Below are 18,024 nucleotides of genomic sequence, written 5' to 3' on the forward strand. Positions count from 1 at the left end.
CGTCGTTATTTGGGCTCGAAATGACTGCCGTCCAAAAGAATGGCCACCGGACGTACTTTACATTGTTCGAACAGCTATTGTGTTTGGATGCAGTTCGGTAAAAGCGTGCGGAAATCATAGGCATGTTCATTATTTTAACGTCCATTCTAAAGAACAGACGTTAAAACAACAAAGTGGGAGCGCAGCAGACGGCATTGCATTGAATTCAATGCAATGCTGCTGCAGAATAGAACGGACGCTGATTAATTGCAATCAGCGCCTCACATAGTGGGAACATAGCCAAAATGTGATGTGAAAATGGCGTAAGCGTAGTATGTAGCACTGTGTCAGACTGAAAATAAAACACAATTTTCTGCAGGACATACAGCAGCTAATAAGTATGGGAAGACTTTTTAAGTAAATTCCAAATCTATAGAACATTCTGACACCAGTTCATTTGAAAGAAAAAGTTTTTTATTGGACAACCCCTTTAAGGGGGTTTGTCAGGTTTCTTGAATAGTGTTAGTGATTTGATTGGTCAGTATATCATAGCATCCTGCAACCTAGAAGCTAAACAGAACTTCCAATGTGGGTGTGAACATTGCCTTTGTGTTGGCATTGCATACTTTTTCCCAGGGGTCGTAGAATAGGTGTGAATAGTAGCAAAAGTTTTCAGGAAGCGGCTAAAGTTATTTTTGTGACTAATATGTGAAAAGATGCATCAGCATATTTTTCACAATGACTTCAACCCCTTCTTTGAACTCTTTTCATACTACAATGTCTCCTGACACAAAGGTGCGGTTAGTTTATACCTTCTATAGAACCTTTTTCTGACTATTGCACAGAATCTGGAGCGTCTGACTTTTTTTCTGACATGAAATGTTTTATGAATCTCTCTCAATATTTCTCATGAGGTATAAAAACTAACTTTTTTTTTCTATTTTTCATCCTTGCAGAATTCAGTGCGGCTATGGTGGAGAAAGTCCAGCGCCCTCTGGTGACCAGTCTTGTGCACAGCAGAGAAGAATCTCCAGAGGGCTCTGAGAAAGATTTGCAGATTTCCTTGGGAAAAGGAAAATTAGAAGAACCAAAGGCTGGAGGAAGTAACATGGTGGGTCGTCCAGCTGCTGCCAATGCTGCCCGGGAGAGAAACCGAGTGCAAACTCTGCGACATGCTTTCCTAGAACTTCAGAGGACATTGCCTTCTGTGCCTCCAGATACAAAACTCTCAAAGTTGGATGTTCTCATACTTGCCACCACCTACATTGCACACCTAACCCGTAGTCTCCAGGAAGAAGATGAAAACAGCCACAGCCATCAGTCCGCAGCTCCCAGTAACTCTGGCAGTGTCAGTCCAGACCTTCTAGGAACTCTGCACAGTGGGGATGGATACCTACATCCTGTCAAGGTATGGGAATATGTTCCTAGTGGATCACCAAAGAGATGATGTCCATCCAAACCATGAGATCTCATAGCCAGGACTGGCAGACCAGGCTAGGGACAATTAGAATGCAATGTACCGCACCATTAGTTTTATTTATTAGGCTACAAGTAGTAAATTAGGCCTTACATGGTATTATTTTATATCTGGGACATAAAAGTTTAATATTTGCAGGCAGTGTAATCCTCAGCCATGAGTGACCTATCAAGATGTGCTCAAACATGGACACTTTCTGCAGACCTACGACTAAGGATAGGTGCACATCACGTTCAGGCTATGCACCCTGATGTAACTAAATGCATATACAATTACATACATCTGCAGTTTACTACTACTAAGAAAATGATAATGTATACCATGCAGTATATATATTATTATACAGCAATTGTCTGTGCTTTTAAATACACTTGGGGCTGCAGAAACCAGATGTACACTTGGATGTACACACACACACACAGTGGTGCCTTGGATTACGAGCATAATTCGTTCCAGCACCATGCTTTTAATCCAAATCCACTCTTAAACCAAAGCAAATTTTCCCATAAGTAATCATAGAAATGCAGACAATTGGTTCCACACCCCAAAATAATGATTTATTATTCTTAATAACATGTAAAAATTTAATAAAACAAGCATTCAGAAACAGCTGAATGTGATATTAAAAGTTACTGTACAGTAATGGAGAGGATGGGAAACACAAGGGCTGACAGAGACTGCAGGGAGCATGAAGGAATGAGCAGGACAGATGTGGGCACATACATACAGCACTCTCTGGCTATGGAGAGATTACATCCACAGTCCTGTCCCCTGATGTAAGCCCCAGCCTGAAGTGGATCTGCTATGATTTGGAAGGTGACGGAGATTTCCTGGGTCAGAGTACAGAGCTGTAGACCCCGCTATGCAGACCATGCCACTCCCCCACTCCCACCCAGTACAGGGAGCTCTTACACCAAAGCAATGCTCTCAAACCAAGTCACAATTTTGAAAAACTGTGAGCTCTTAAACCAAAATGCTCTTAAACCAAGTTACTCTTAAACCAAGGTACCTTTGTATGTGCATCTCTGTAAATATGTCTTCAATTTGGTAAATTATGTTGTGTTAAGTTTTTTTTAGGCATTTCATAATACATATCAACCTTTTTTTTCCAAATGTATAGTCATTATTAGACACAAGACATTAATCCACCTATCTCCACAAAATGTAGATTTCATGCAAAAATCTCCCCCCAAGCAGGCTGTTCACACTTTGCAGAGAATATATATCTGTTATGTGTGCTAGGCTATGTTACCACTACGAGAACGGGTTGTCATTTAGGACATAATCATTATTTACTGCCATTATTATTGATAGATGACCATCTTCTGCCGTTAAAGTGAACCTGTAGTTTTGCAAAACTTTTGACATGTCATAGAGACATCATAGAGACATCTCAAAAGTTTTGATCCGTCCAGACGGAGTGTTCCTACTTGTACCGATTGGGTACTATTTCTATGACATGTCAAAAGTTAACCAAAATGACAGTGACACTTTAAGAAAGGGCCGGTTCCCATAGTGGGAACTTAGCCATATAATGCTTTTATTTAGCTAATTCATACCATGAAAAATTGTATTGACTGCAGTCTGAGGCCAAGGTCACACACAGTAAAAAAGGCGCTAAATACGGCCATAATTTGGAGTGAAAATAAAACAATGTATGAACAGATGAAAAAATAAATGAATGAGCATGTTCATTATATGGCCAGTCGTAATCGATTACTGCCGTGATTTTATACAGTGTGCACAGTGCCGGCCAATTTCCTATTGACATCAATAGATCGCAATATTCATTGAAAATACAGCTGTATTTTATTTTATTATACAATGTGTGAACACAGCCTGATGCTGAAAAAGTAAATACATAAATATCTAGACGTTTACAGCCTATGTAAAAGGAATAAGCCTGTCTCACAATAGCTGCCACGTCTTCAGTCTTTTCTATATGCCAAAGGAAACAGTGAAGTGTAGGCAGCTGGGAACATAACTATAGGCTACGCTGTAGCCAGCGCTAAGATCCTTGGCAAGAAGATCCATATTATTGCATTTACTCATGAGCACCAGTAACGCCAGTCTGTGATAGGCCATGTTCCTACTTAGGGACGCAGTCGTTTTGTTATATAATATGTTATATATAATGATCATTATTAGCAGCTGTCTTTTTAACAAGTCAGTTGAGTTTACCCGATATATTCCTGAAAAGGTGTCTGTCTTTCATAACAACGTCCATCATTGTGCAAATAACGTTATTTTGTGTTATGAAAGACAGATGTCATTTTTACACAGTGTGACCCTAGCCCATGACCAGCCCTCAATTATTAATGGTTATATAGGGATAATTATAGATATGTATTTTTAAATCCCTTTAATTCACACTACCCATCACTTGGGCAACACAAATCCTCCAAAAGAATCGGAGAGCACAGAAACACCAAAAGCTTTAAAAGTTTCTGATTTTTCTTTCTTTCTTTTTAGAAATGGCCCATGAGATCACGACTTTATATTGGAGCCTCTGGGCAGTTCCTCCACCAATCCACAGGATCAGAAGGGCTGGACCAAGAGGACAACGGCCAAAGATCGGAAAGCTGAGGCTGGGACTTTCATTGTGCTAAAATATTCTCTTCTGTATTTGGAATCTCTGCATGAATCACAGTCTGCCCGAAAGCCTTTATAAATGGAAGAATATAACATACATGGTGTCAGATACTGGAACCATAAAGGTTTAAAAATGTATGAATGAATGAAGGACAATAGGAAGGAGAATGGTTAATCTATTTATAGCTGTGGAGTCTGATTATAATATAATATAAAGAGGCAACTTTAAGGGTATGTTCACGCAATGTACCTTCAACAGCCTTTACGTTGTGAACAGCTGTTGTTTAACCCATTAATAATCACAAACATTAATTCCGTCCATAGGTAGCCTTAAACAACGGCTGTTCACAATGGAATGCCAAAGATTTGAAGCCAAAGCCAGGAACAGACTATAAACAGAGATCAGGTCATAAAGGCTTTGGCTTTAAATCTTTGTCAGATAATCTGTCAGATAATCTTTCTGTGTAAATGGACCCTAATGCTACGTTTACACGGAGCGATTATTGGGCGAATTTTCGCGATAGCGATCGAATTCGAACGATAATCGTACGTGTAAACAGGGCGAACGATCGAAAAATCGTTCATTTTGATCTTTTAACATGTTCATAAATGTTCGTAGTTGGCAATAAATTCGCCGATCGTTCCGTGTAAATAGTTGTCGCGCGATAGTCCGGCCGCCCGCCGCCCTGCTCGCCGCCGGCCCCCCCGCTCATCCGCAGCCCCCTGCGCCGGCTCGATCGCCACCCCCGCCGCCGCCGCTCTGATCGCTACCCCCGCACCGCTCCGATCGCTACCCCCGCTGCTCCGATCACCACCGCCGCTGCTCCGATCGCCTCCCCCGCTGCCACTACGATCGCGGTCGCCGCAGCTCCGATCGCCCCCACCGCCGCGGCCAAGAGCATACGTTACCTGCTCCGCGCAACAGGTCTTCCGACATCCCCGGGCGCACGATCGCAAATCGATTTTTCCGTACGATATATCGTATCGTCTAAACGCTGATCGTTATGAAAAAAAAAATCGTTACTTCGAAATCGTTAATCGTGCGATCGGGCCAATTATCGCTCCGTGTAAACTTAGCATAAGGGTGCGTTTACACAGAAAGATTTATCTGACAGATTTTGAAAGCCACAGCCAGGAATGGATTTGAAAAGAGGATAGATCCCAGTCTTTCCTTTATGACCTGTTCCCTGTTTATAGTCTGTTCCTGGTTTTGGTTTCAAAGATCTGTCAGATAAATCTGTCTGTGTAAATGCACCATAATGGCCCTTTTACACAGAAAGATTATCTGACAGATTATCTGACAAAGATTTGAAGCCAAAGTCAGGACTGGATTTGAAAAGAGAAGAAATCTCAGGCTTTCATGTATGACCTGATCTCTGTTTATAGTCTGTTCCTGGTTTTGGCTTCAAATCTTTGGCAGATAATCTGTCAGATAATCTTTCTGTGTAAAAGGGCCCTTACAGGACATACAGCAGCTGATAAGTAGAGATGAGCCGTCAAAGTCCGCTCATCTCTACTGATAAGTACTGGAAGACTTGAGTTTTTTTGCTTCCAAAACAAGCCCATTCAGATGAACCTATCTGCCACGTGTGAACCTACTCTAAAGTAAACCCACCACCAGTACAGCCGCCATTCATAATCTATACTACCATGACCCCAATCATACTCTACCTTGTGACTATCATGGCAATTCTTGCATATCTTCCACTATGCTTTCCCATTTCCGGATGTCTGACCTATCGCGCCTCTTCATGCACTGTACATAAAGAAAGAATACAAAGAGATTTCTGCTTGTAAAAAATGAACGTTTATTGTGTTGTAAAGTGACCTATCTGCTTCTTGTGTAAAAGATGTGAAATAATAACCATAATCTATCTATGTGTAAATTTCGATATTGTGTGCGTCCACATGTTTATACGTGCCATAGCGTTTGCTTCCTTCTGCTATGTTAAATCTGCTCGAGAAGCTTTTGGCGTTATTTACATTATGCTTTTAAGGAATTTCGTCTATTTAAGAGAATTGAATTGTCATGCCTGGCTGGAAGGCTATGCGCTCTCAGTGAAAACATTTGCACTAAATGCATGTGACAATAGGCAAACAGTTTGTCATGTTAAGTGGGCTGTCAGATCAGGGACAATAGTCCTCATTTATTGAAAGTGATTCTCGGTCCCTGGGAGTTTCTCTTTCTTATTTGCGTAGAACCAAACATTATAGGAAATATGTGAAAAAAAAATTTCTATTGTTTCGACGTTCTTAAACAAATCCTGTATCAGGACACATTTTCCCACTAGGTAAGCTGTTGACAAGTAGATTTAAAGGGAACTATGTCGAATTGTGATTGCTAAAGCTGAACCTTAAGTTAACTCTATCATTCCCATAGCGGACTATTGGATTGGAGGGTTTTGGATTGAATTAATATAAATAAATAATTATTCAGAAAAGTTTGTTGTATTGTGAATCAAATTTTTTTTTCACCACAAGGACAACTGCTATTTATAGGTCCTATAGAGGCATAAAAACATCATAAAGCTGGGCCCTCGCTAAATGAAGTGATATATGCATATAGCTCAGAATACAAATATGGGCACAAGGCTCTGTTCACACCTGGGGTGGTGGCCCATGTAATCAATTATAGCCGTTACTCTATACCAGGGGTGTCCCCATGTCATGTCTATGGTTAACCTTAGGCACTACACTTTATAGCACCTCCTACCCACCTTCATAAAAGCTCCACATCCATAGTGCCCATAACTTCAAAAATGCCACCTTCTGTAGCCCATGTGTTAGCTCCCTCAATAGTAACCCCTAATACTGCCCCATAAAGTAGTTGCTCCCACACAGTAGTTACCCCATTATGCCCCCCATGCAGTAGGTAATCCCATAATAGTGCCCCAACAGTAGTCAGCCTCTCAATAGTGTCCCATATAGTTGTCAGTCCCCCTCAAAAGTGCCCCGTATAGTAATCAGTCCCCACAAATAGTTCCCTTATACACTTGTTAATTACCTCAATAGTGTCCTACATAGTAACTACTCCCCCACAAGTGCCCCCACATGGTAGTTTCTTCTCTGTCATGTGATTTTTTCCCCTCATATGATTTCAAGATTTCTATTAAAGGGGAACTCCACATAGGAAAAAAATTGTTTTCTATTCAAAGTACATTAAAGTTATATAGATGTGTCTATATATAATGTATTACCGTATCTTTACGGTTCTGCCACACTGGTAGCTGATAGAAATCCAGGAAGTGAAGAAAAATGGCCTCTCTGCCAATCCAAATTGTCTCCTGCTCCTTCTGCTCTCCCCCTTAGGAGACAAATATTCCATGCCTCTGTCTCACATTGTGTGTGTTTGCTGAGCACAGGCTGATGATGCAGACAGGCGGCAGGGCATGATGTCGCAGGAGGCTTGGCTGGATAACCCAATCTCCTGAGTGATTCACCATCTCTGACCGGCCAGAAGCAGGTGCAGCAAGGACTGTGGACTGTGATGAACAGCTCAGGGAAAGCATTGCATTCTGGAACCAGTACTGCATTCTGGGAACTGCTTAACCAGTAAGTACAGAAACACAATGCAGAACAAAAACAAATGGATTTTTGGTAGTTTCAAAACTGGAATAGATAGGTAAGTAATGCGTTATGCTTCTGCAGAAGTTTCATTTTTTTTAACCTCTACCTGGATTTCCCCTTTAAAGACAGGGGGAGATTTATCAAACTGGTGTAAAGTACAATTGTCTTAGTTGCCCCTAGCAACCAATCAGATTCCACCTTTCATTTCTCACAGATTCTTTGAAAAATGAAAAGTGGAATCTGATTGGTTGCCGGGGGCAACTAATACAATTCTACTTTACACCAGTTTGATTAATCTCCCCCCAAAATGCCAATATACCTATATACATGGTGTATTTTCTGCCCCCCCCCCCCTCTTATAGAAGTCTATGGCAGTGATTTTAAGGCAGTGTGAAGCAGGCTTGAACCTGGCCATTGCAAAGCAAATCTAGCATCTCCCTATCAGGATGACACCGCTGGGATGCAGGTTTTTGGCACTGCCTGCAGGGCACAGACATTTAGATCATCAGTGTCAAACTTACGCCCTCCAGCTTTTGCAAAACTACAATTCCCATCATGCCTTTAGCTTTGGCTGTTTAGGCACGATAGGAATTGTACTTTTGTACTTTAGCTACTAAGGCTATGTTCCCACACAGTATTTTTGCTCAGTATTTTGCAACCAAAACCAGGATTGGATTGAAAACACAGAAAGGCTATGTTCACACACTGTTTAGTGAGTGGATGGCTGTCAATATATGGCAAATAATGTCTATTATTTCAAAACAATGGCTGTTGTTTTCAAAGAACAGCAATTATTTGCCTTCAATGACGGCCATCCACTCAACAGTCCAATTTCCAACAGTGTGTGAACATAGCCTTTCTGTGTTTACAATCCACTTCTGGTTTTGGTTGCAAAATATTGACCAAAATACTGAGCAAAAATACTGCGTGAGAACATAGCCTGATAGTGGCAGTAATGTGGATAAAAACAGACGTCTGTGTTATCCCCATGTCATTCCTCCCAAGTGTCCCTACTTTTAAGCCAAGTCCCTCTCTCCCTCTTTTTGACCTAGGAACTAGATCTGCATTAATAAACTTTTTATGTTGCTCTAGAAAGTGCCTGGTCTCTTACTGGTTTTTAAGAGTATATTCACACTTTGCAAATTCGGCGGAATACCGCTGCGGAGCTCTCCGCCACGGAATTCCGCCTACCTCAGTCTCAAACAGCATCTCTATGGGAGGGCTAGCGTCTCCGCTCTCTGTTCAAAGAATTGACATGTCCGCCGAATTTACTCAGTGTGAACATACCCTAATAGACACAAACTTGCATATTATTCCATCATGTGGTGTAAATTGGATCCTAAAAATTGTTATTTTCAGATGAATGATGTGACATTATGGCCCCTGTCACACATTATTTCACACATGCAGTTCATATGGCCCCGTACACACACCTGTAGGCAGGGCCGGTTTTAGACTAGATGTGGCCCTGGGCAAAGTTAAAGGTGGGGCCCCAAATGCTGAAATATTTTAGCAACAATTTAAGGTCCCCATACATTTTACTCTTTTGTTGGTGGTACCTGTTGCTCCTGGTGGGTTCGGCCATCAGTGTAAGGTGTATGGGGCTCTCTGGACAGTCCTCTGATAGATGATACCAGTGGACATAGGGGATCAAGCTTGATGGAAAATCAATGCCCAACCTCTTTGTTCTAAGAGAGATAAGCCGCCATCAGATCTGTATGGCTATGGCTTTACCCTCTCATAGAAAACACAGGAAAACTCAGATGTGCCAAATTTCTATGTATGGGGAGGACGGGACCAGATGGGAGAGATAATTGTCAGCTGAAGGATTGTTCAGCCAGCAATTATTGGAAGTGTACGGCCACTTTTAAGGCCGTATTACACGGCCTGATATTCTGCAGAAGTGAGCGCCAATCTGGTAGAATGGAGCTCGCTTAGAGAGCCGACTACAGCAAAAGCTATGGAGGAGATTTATCAAACTGGTGTAAAGAAGAATTGGCTCAGTTGCCCCTAGCAACCAATCAGATTCCACCATCTTAGAATCTGAGTGATGAAAGGTGGAATCTGATTGGTTGCTAGGGGCAACTGAGCCAGTTTCACTTTACACTATGTTTGATAAATCTCCCCCTATGTGTATATATATATACAGTATATCATTAGTGATGTGTGTGCAATCCTTGCTGTATATAGTAAACAATAAAGATATATATACTACCTGATCACGTTCCCCGGTGTCCTCAGGCCTTGTCTGTGATATATACTACCTGATCACGTTCCCCAGTGCCCTCAGGCCTTGTCTGTGATATATACTACCTGATCACGTTCCCCGGTGTCCTCAGGCCTTGTCTGTGATATATACTACCTGATCACGTTCCCCAGTGCCCTCAGGCCTTGTCTGTGATATATACTACCTGATCACGTTCCCCGGTGTCCTCAGGCCTTGTCTGTGATATATACTACCTGATCACGTTCCCCGGTGTCCTCAGGCCATGTCTGTGATATATACTACCTGATCATGTTCCCCGGTGTCCTCAGGCCTTGTCTGTGATATATACTACCTGATTATGTTCCCCAGTGTCCTCAAAGAGCGATAGCGTCCTGATTCGGACAATTTTCGCTCCATGTATTAGGGCCCTTACTCAGTTTAGAAGTTTACATGCCGCTACATGTCAGGACTACCGCTACATGCCGGGACCGCCGCTACATGTCGGGACCGCCCCTACATGTCGGGACCGCCCCTACATGTCGGGACCGCCCCTACATGTCGGGACCGCCCCTACATGTCGGGACCGCCGCTACATTCTGGGACTGCCTCTACATGTCGGGACTGCCCCTACATGTCAGGACCGCCGCTACATTCTGGGACTGCCCCTACATGTCAGGACCGCCGCTACATTCTGGGACTGCCACTACATGCCAGGACCGCCGCTACATTCTGGGACTGCCACTACATGCCAGGACTGCCGCTAAATGCCAGGAATGCCGCTAAATGCCAGGACTGCCCCTACATGCCAGGACTGCCGCTAAATGCCAGGACTGCCCCTAGTGGTGTAAATACAAGAACTATTTATATGAATTGCTTTAAAAAAATAAATTTAAAAAAATCACTATAATCAGGACCAAATATTACCTCCATACCGTTATTGAAGAAAACACACTATATATAGGCCAATATTACCACCATAAAAGTGACCGCCCCATAATGACTCTATATACACTATATACAGACCAATATTACCGCCATAGAGTGACCACCGCATAATGACTCTATATACACTATATACAGACCAATATTACAGCCATAGAGTGACCACCGCATAATGACTCTATATACACTATATACAGACCAATATTACCGCCATAGAGTGACCACCGCATGACTCTATATACACTATATACAGACCAATATTACCGCCATAGAGTGACCACCGCATAATGACTCTATATACACTATATACAGACCAATATTACCGCTATAGACTGACCACTGTATAATAAATGACTGTATATACACTGTATACAGACCAATATTATGTGGCTGTCACCCTATGGCTGTACTATTGGTGTATATAGTGTATATATAGAGTCATTATGTGGCAGTCAATCTATGGCAGTAATGACTCTACGCTATATACGCTATATACAGACCAATATTATTGCCATAGGCTGACCCCTGTATAATGACTTTATATACACTCTATATACAGACCAATATTACCGCCATAGAGTGACCACTGCATAATGACCCTATATACACTATATACAGACCAATATTACCACCATAGAGTGACCACTGCATAATGACCCTATATACACTATATACAGACCAATATTACTGCCATAGACTGACCCCTGTATAATGACTCTATATACACTGTATGCAGACCAATATTATGTGGCGATCACTCTATGGCTGTACTATATATACTGTACTGTGGCTGTACTGTATATAGTGTCATTATATGGTAGTCAATCTATGGCAATAATGACTCTATATATACGCTATATACAGACCAATATTACCGCCATAGAGTGACCACTGCATAATGACTCTATATACAGACCAAAATTACTGCCATAGACTGACCCCTGTATAATGACTCTATATACACACTATATACAGACCAATATTATGTGGGCGATCACTCTATGGTTGTACTATTGGTCTGTATATAGTGTGTATATAGAGTCATTATGTGGTGGTCACTGTATGGCGGTAATATTGGTCTGTATATAGTGTCATTATGTGGTAGTCAATCTATGGCAGTAATGAGTGTATATATATACGCTATATACAGACCAATATTAATGCCAAAGAGTGACCACTGCATAATGACACTATATACAGACCAATATTACCACCATACAGTGACCACCACCTAAGGACTGAATACCACCTTATTTTTTTCTCAATAAAATACACCGTATTGCCTTAGTGATGTCATCATACACTATACATAGGAGCTGCAGCAATTACATAGGACTGATGAGGCCGGAGAATGGCTGCAGCTCCTATATACAGTCTATTCACCTCAACACTTGGAGTCAGCAGTGCTAATACACCCACACCATTATATATATATATATATATATATATATACAGTATATACACACACACACACCATTATATATATATATATATATATATATATATATATATATATATATATACACACACCATTATATATATATACACACACACACACTCACACACCCATGAAAACACATTATAAAGATACAAACCATCCAGTCCAAACACTATACACAGGACATGTAACACACACTACATTCATGCATTATACACCTACATTCATACACATTACACACTACATGTACAGAATACTTACCCCCTCTAGCATGCTGGGTGCAGTGGTGCATCTCCCTCATGTACCTTGCAGCAGCAGCAGGCTGTCATCCTCACCCGGCAGCCCTCTCCTCCATCGTCCCGACAGCTCCACACCAGGAGGAGGAAGTCACGTGCAGTGAGAGGAGCTGGAGGGAGGGGGAGGGGGAGGGGGAGCAGACACGGAGCCCACGTCCTGCAGCCTCTGAGTGACCCCTGATAGCAGCAGCCAGGGATCACTCCCAGACGCTGGAGGACGCTGTCTGTGCTCTCCTCTCCTACTGGAACTGCGGTAGGGGGCCCCTGGGGGATGGGGGCCCTGGGCATTTGCCCTGCTTGCCCCCCCCTAACGCCGGCCCTGCCTGTAGGTGTTACGGATCTGTTTTGGGGACATGATCTGAGCCGCAAAAAAAAAAGTTAAGCCATTGTGCATCCACACCACCTATTTGACAGTGGGTCCCTGCAAATGCGGACAGTTACTGAAACACATTCATAATCTATTCCGTAATTACAGACAGGGTTACTGATGTGTGAATGGGACCTAAGGCTAATGCAGCCATTCACATGATCCATGCTGAAAAAATAGGATATGTCCTAATGCCCCCGAATACCCCCCTCCCCCCGGCAGCAGAGATGCCAGGAGCGCATGATGTACGCTCCTGTTATCACATCTGACTACTCACCTACTGTATACTCACCTATTCCCCCGTGCAGGTCAGCTACATGTTCACCAGAGGTGGCCTGGACTACCATGCCTTCTTCTCCCGGGAGCGTAGTCCAGGCAACTTCTGGTGAGTGTTTTTAGCAGTTCAGCACGGGGGAATAGGTGAGTAGTCAGATGTGATGACAGGAGCGCACATCATACACTCCTGTCATCTCTGCTGCAGGGGGTCAGGGGGGGTCCGTGCTGGGTGGATCCTCCTACAGATCGCCGGACGGATCGTGTAAATGCAGCCTAAGGCTATGTTCACACTACGTAAGTACCGTAGTGATTATGGCCATTGTTGATCATGGCCGTGATTACTACGGTACTTACGTAGTGCTGACGGGGAGGGAATCCCGGCCGGAGTGTATACACATTGGGGGAGATTTATCAAAGGGTGTAAAATTTAGACTGGTGCAAACTGCCCACAGCAACCAATCACAGCTCCTCTTTCCTTTCAGCACTGCCTAAAGCTGAGCTGTGATTGGTTGCTGTGGGTAGTTTGCACCAGTCTAAAATTTACACCCTTTGATAAATCTCACCCATAGTGTACACTCCGGCCGGTATCGCTAGCTGTGCTGCAAAAAACCTGACATGTCAGTTTTCTGCAGCCGCTATTCACTGAATAGCGCCCACAGAAAACCTGTCAGTTCACAGGCCGCATGCTCCATATTGAGCATCCGAATTCAGCGGCAGTGAAGATCATCCGTCCGGTACTGCAATACAGACCGGGATGATCTTTTCTGACTCCGGCCGGGTCACAGAACAGCCGATGTCTTACAGAGTGGGAACATGGCCTAATGATGCAGTCACACATAGAGGATCTGCTGCAGATATCAATGTAACTAAATGCAGCAATCTGCAGCACATCCTGTATGGTATAGAAATGTCTCTAAAACTTTTCTAGCATAAAACACAAGTGTCCCTCTTTGGCCGTCCAAAAAGTTGGGGGGTATGCCTATGTGTGTGGCCCCCCTTAAAGGTGAGCTGACATGCACTGATACAGTTCTATTCTTCTGTATTGGGCATGGTGTAAGCCTTTCAGATAACTGGGACATGTGAATTCCCCCTAAAGGTGGCGTATTTCTTGCATGGAGACATAATAGCTAAGCAAGTGCATTCCCATAACCATCTCTTTGGATTACACAAATGATACTTTTTATTTCTATGAAAATATTTTTGCATAAAAGTTGAAGTTCCCCTTTAAGGGACTGCTGCCACCCCAGCAGCTCCTACGTCTTTCCTGCAGTCAGTATGGAGGCAGTCCTCCCTCCGCAAGAGTTTCATATTAGGTTTCTATGCGACAACAATTAGTTAATTACATCCCGGCCTCCGCCATATTGGTTACTGGCAGCGCCACGCTCCAGCTCAGCCACGACACACTGCGGTAAGCGGAGCACCTGTTATATCGCCCGCATCATCTCAGCAACGCTCTGCAGCGAACTACAAGCGGATTCTTGCCCATTCTGAAGATGGCGGAGGTTGAGGGGGACGCTCTGGTTGGCTGGCGGCTCTATGGTCGCGCCTGATAAGAAGCGCAGCTGTGAGGCCGCACTCGTCTCTTTGTGCGGAGCTGAGCGGCAGGTAGGATGAGGGGAGGAGACTGCGGCTGCCCCAGCGCTGAGGAGGAGGAGGATGAGCGGCGCCGGTGTCTGCTGCTGCTTCATCTCCCGCTGCACACGGGGGAAGCGCCGCACTGCCGAACTTCACTCCGTTATATGGTCAGGGGTTAATGTATATTCTAACCTGTAGAGTGTATTGTGTTTCCCATGTGATAAGTAGCTCAGCTGCCCATTGTGTCTGTATGTTGCTATAGCTGTTGCCTATCTGGTGTATACGTGGAGATCTCCCACGCAGGAGGCTGGAGCTCTTAGTATTGGGTCATTACAATAAGTGGAGGAAGCCCGGGGCAGTGCGCTTCACTCCTGCTCTCTCCATTCACTTTCATAAGACCGGGTCCACAGACCTAATGGATCCTATTCCTATCTGATGCATCTGGATGGAGAGAAGTGCACAGCTATGTGCTTCTCTGCTCATTCTAATAACTGGTGAGGGTCACAGCATTGAGACAGGGACAGATCAGGCCTTTTCCCTGTCCCTACAGATGAGGGCCCTCAATGATCACTTCTAGGGCCTCTCCTCCTCTCCTCTTACACCCCCTTCTGGGCAGCCTTGACCTTTATCAGACTTGTGTTTCTGTGCTGATGGCACCCAGCTATATACCTCTTTCTATGACATCACTCCTGACCTCCTACAAAACCCCATGTCCTCCCTATCTGGAATGGAATCTTTTTAAAGTTCTGATACTCTCTTGCCAAAACAGAGCGCGCCTGTCCTATGGTTGATAGAGAAAAAGCTACTGGTGCCGTTACCTGTTGCTGAGCCCTTCTTGCTCACAGTAATGTACTCAGCAAATGTGGAACTGAGCTGCAAAACCCCACCCAAGCTGGAGACAAGACTGGGGCTGTCTCTGAAGAAAGTGGCCATGTGTTTGTAGCGCTGGATAACCCCTTTAATTCCTCTTCAGTCAGCCCCTTTATAGCTTCTCCATCTTTTGTTCCAGGAATGTGCTGTTAGTATTGTGGGTTACTAGAGGTCCGCTGGGAGAATATTCGGTGACTGTACTATAGCTGGGCGAGTTCATCCTCTCCTAAATCTAGATAAGATTCCACCAGACTGGCAGAAAAGATGCCAGATAGCTTATAGCACTGAGGCACGGACATGATGCAGCCTGCTATTTATTCTTACACCAACCTTGTGGCTGCGTTACTTTATACCAGTGGTTTGTGCCAGAAATGTCACATGCTGTTAACCCTGGCGTGTGTTCAGTTCTCTTAGCCACGTCAGCTTTTCTAGACTAGAAACTGGCGGAATGTGATTGGGACCATGTCAGTGTCCTAAGGGCCCATGTGAACTTAAAGGGGTTATCTGGCATTAGAAATAACATTGCTGCTTTGTTGCAAAAACGGCGCCACCCCTGTGCTTAGGTTGTGCGGGGTATTACAATTAAGCTCCACTCACTTCAATGCCATTGAGCTGCAAAAGAGGATGCATTGCCTTCCCTCAGCTGCTCATCGCAACCCTCCCACCCTGTCTACTCCCCTCCCCCAGCACTACTTCCAGTCCTCCATCCAAAGTTGTCGCAAAACCTCATTTCACTGCTGACAACAATTATCATGCATGTTGGCTAGCAATAAACATAGGCATGCTCCAAATGGAAATACTTCAGTTTTTCCTGGTCCTTTTATAAGAATAATTAGAAATGGACTGTATCCATCTTTTCCCAGCACCCAGGGAGGAATGGCGCGGAGCAGACTTCAAAGCCTGCAGCCTGATGAGCAGAATTCAGATAGGAATGACGTGATTTGCTTAGTTCCTACGCCTATCTCTAGCCATAATTATACAATTTATTGATCCTTTTGAAATAAGTTGACGCTAGGTTTACAATAGAATGTACATTGTAACAAGCAAAGTACCTCAGTCTCCATATGTGTGCAGTAATGGGATGTCTAGTAATTATTCCTATTAGCTTGCATGAACTTGATGTGTCTTGTATAGACGGAGTGACCGGCCATCTATTGGACATGTTGTTTCCTCAATGTAACATCCTAAAATCAATAGTTCTTGAAAATCACTGCACCTTCCAGCTCTTCATAAATCATGTTTGACACTTGGAGTCTGCCAGATGATAAATTGGTCATCCTAAAGGTCAAGTGGTCAGATTTTCTTTCTGCTGTAGGTGACTCTGACCCTGTATTTCTTTACCCCTGAAGCCCGTGGATGTGTTAAATAGAGGAAAGCTGTCTGTAGAGATGGCGGCTTTACATTGTGATGACCCTTAATCAATATTGAGCCCCTCAGCCCTGTGGACTCCCTGCACCTGGACACCATGCCAGGGTCACTGTGTAACCTCATTCCATTTATCATGGCTGACACTTGGTCAATAAGAATATACAGGTGTATGAACTGTGGACATATACTCCATACACATATTTGAGTCTTGCTGATTTGCAATATAGACTTTTTTTTTTTTTTTTCTTTAGATTTGTAATATAGTTTGGGACTTCCCTAACACTTCAGAATATAAGCAGAGATGGCTTTACTCACATGGAAACACTCATTGGATTAAAAAGGAACTCAAATCAACTGGCAGCACAAAGTTATACAGAAGTAAATTACTACCCTCCCTTTTTTAGAAAATATTAAGTTTCAATATCAGCTGCTGTATGTGCTGTCTGAAGTGTGTTCTTTTCACTCTGACACAGTGCTCTCTGCCATGTCAGGAACTGTCCAGAGCAGTAGCAAATTACCAGAAAACCTTTCCTGCTCTGGACAGTTCCTGACATGGACAGAAGTGGCAGCAGAGAGCACTGTCAGACTGAAAAGAATACACCACTTTCTGCACTACATACAGCAGCAGATAAGTACTGGAAGACTTGAGATTTTGAAAAAGTAACAAATTACATATCTTATTTCTGACAGCAGTTGATTCAAAAGCACTTTTTTCTTGTGTGCACCTTTAAGAGCCGCTGCATGTGAACACTAATGTGTATTTGCTTTTACAAGGAGGCTCAGAAAAATGCTGCTAAATTTCTGTATAGTTATACTTGAACACCAAATGATTAAAGGAAACATATCTTTTATTCCGCCCAAAGCATGGGCGCCATGGCAGCTCCTTTATTACAATGTTGTATGAGTTGCTCTCTACATCTGCAACGTTTCTGTGAAATCATTATAAAACTGTCTGTAGGGTGGCGGCGGGGTGTGTGAAGGTTGTTCCCAACTGGCTCTGCCCAGACTGACAGATCTCTCCCTGTTTGGGTATAGGCTAGAGATTTATCAAAGGTACAGTAGGGAGACGCC

At 43.4% G+C, this 18,024-nt stretch overlaps 1 protein-coding gene across 1 annotated transcript; it reads left to right on the top strand.

The window, feature by feature from the left end:
- The first annotated feature begins 949 nt into the window (after positions 1-949).
- On the top strand, positions 950-4,140 carry TCF24 (transcription factor 24). Its single transcript, XM_069957506.1, has 2 exons — positions 950-1,387; positions 3,929-4,140. Exons 1-2 carry the CDS (start codon positions 950-952, stop codon positions 4,040-4,042), a joined length of 552 nt encoding a protein of 183 aa, XP_069813607.1. The 3' UTR covers positions 4,043-4,140.
- Positions 4,141-18,024: the final 13,884 nt, after the last annotated feature.

This window comes from Dendropsophus ebraccatus, chromosome 2 (assembly GCF_027789765.1).
Source record: "Dendropsophus ebraccatus isolate aDenEbr1 chromosome 2, aDenEbr1.pat, whole genome shotgun sequence".
In the NCBI taxonomy this organism is placed as follows: domain Eukaryota; kingdom Metazoa; phylum Chordata; class Amphibia; order Anura; family Hylidae; genus Dendropsophus; species Dendropsophus ebraccatus.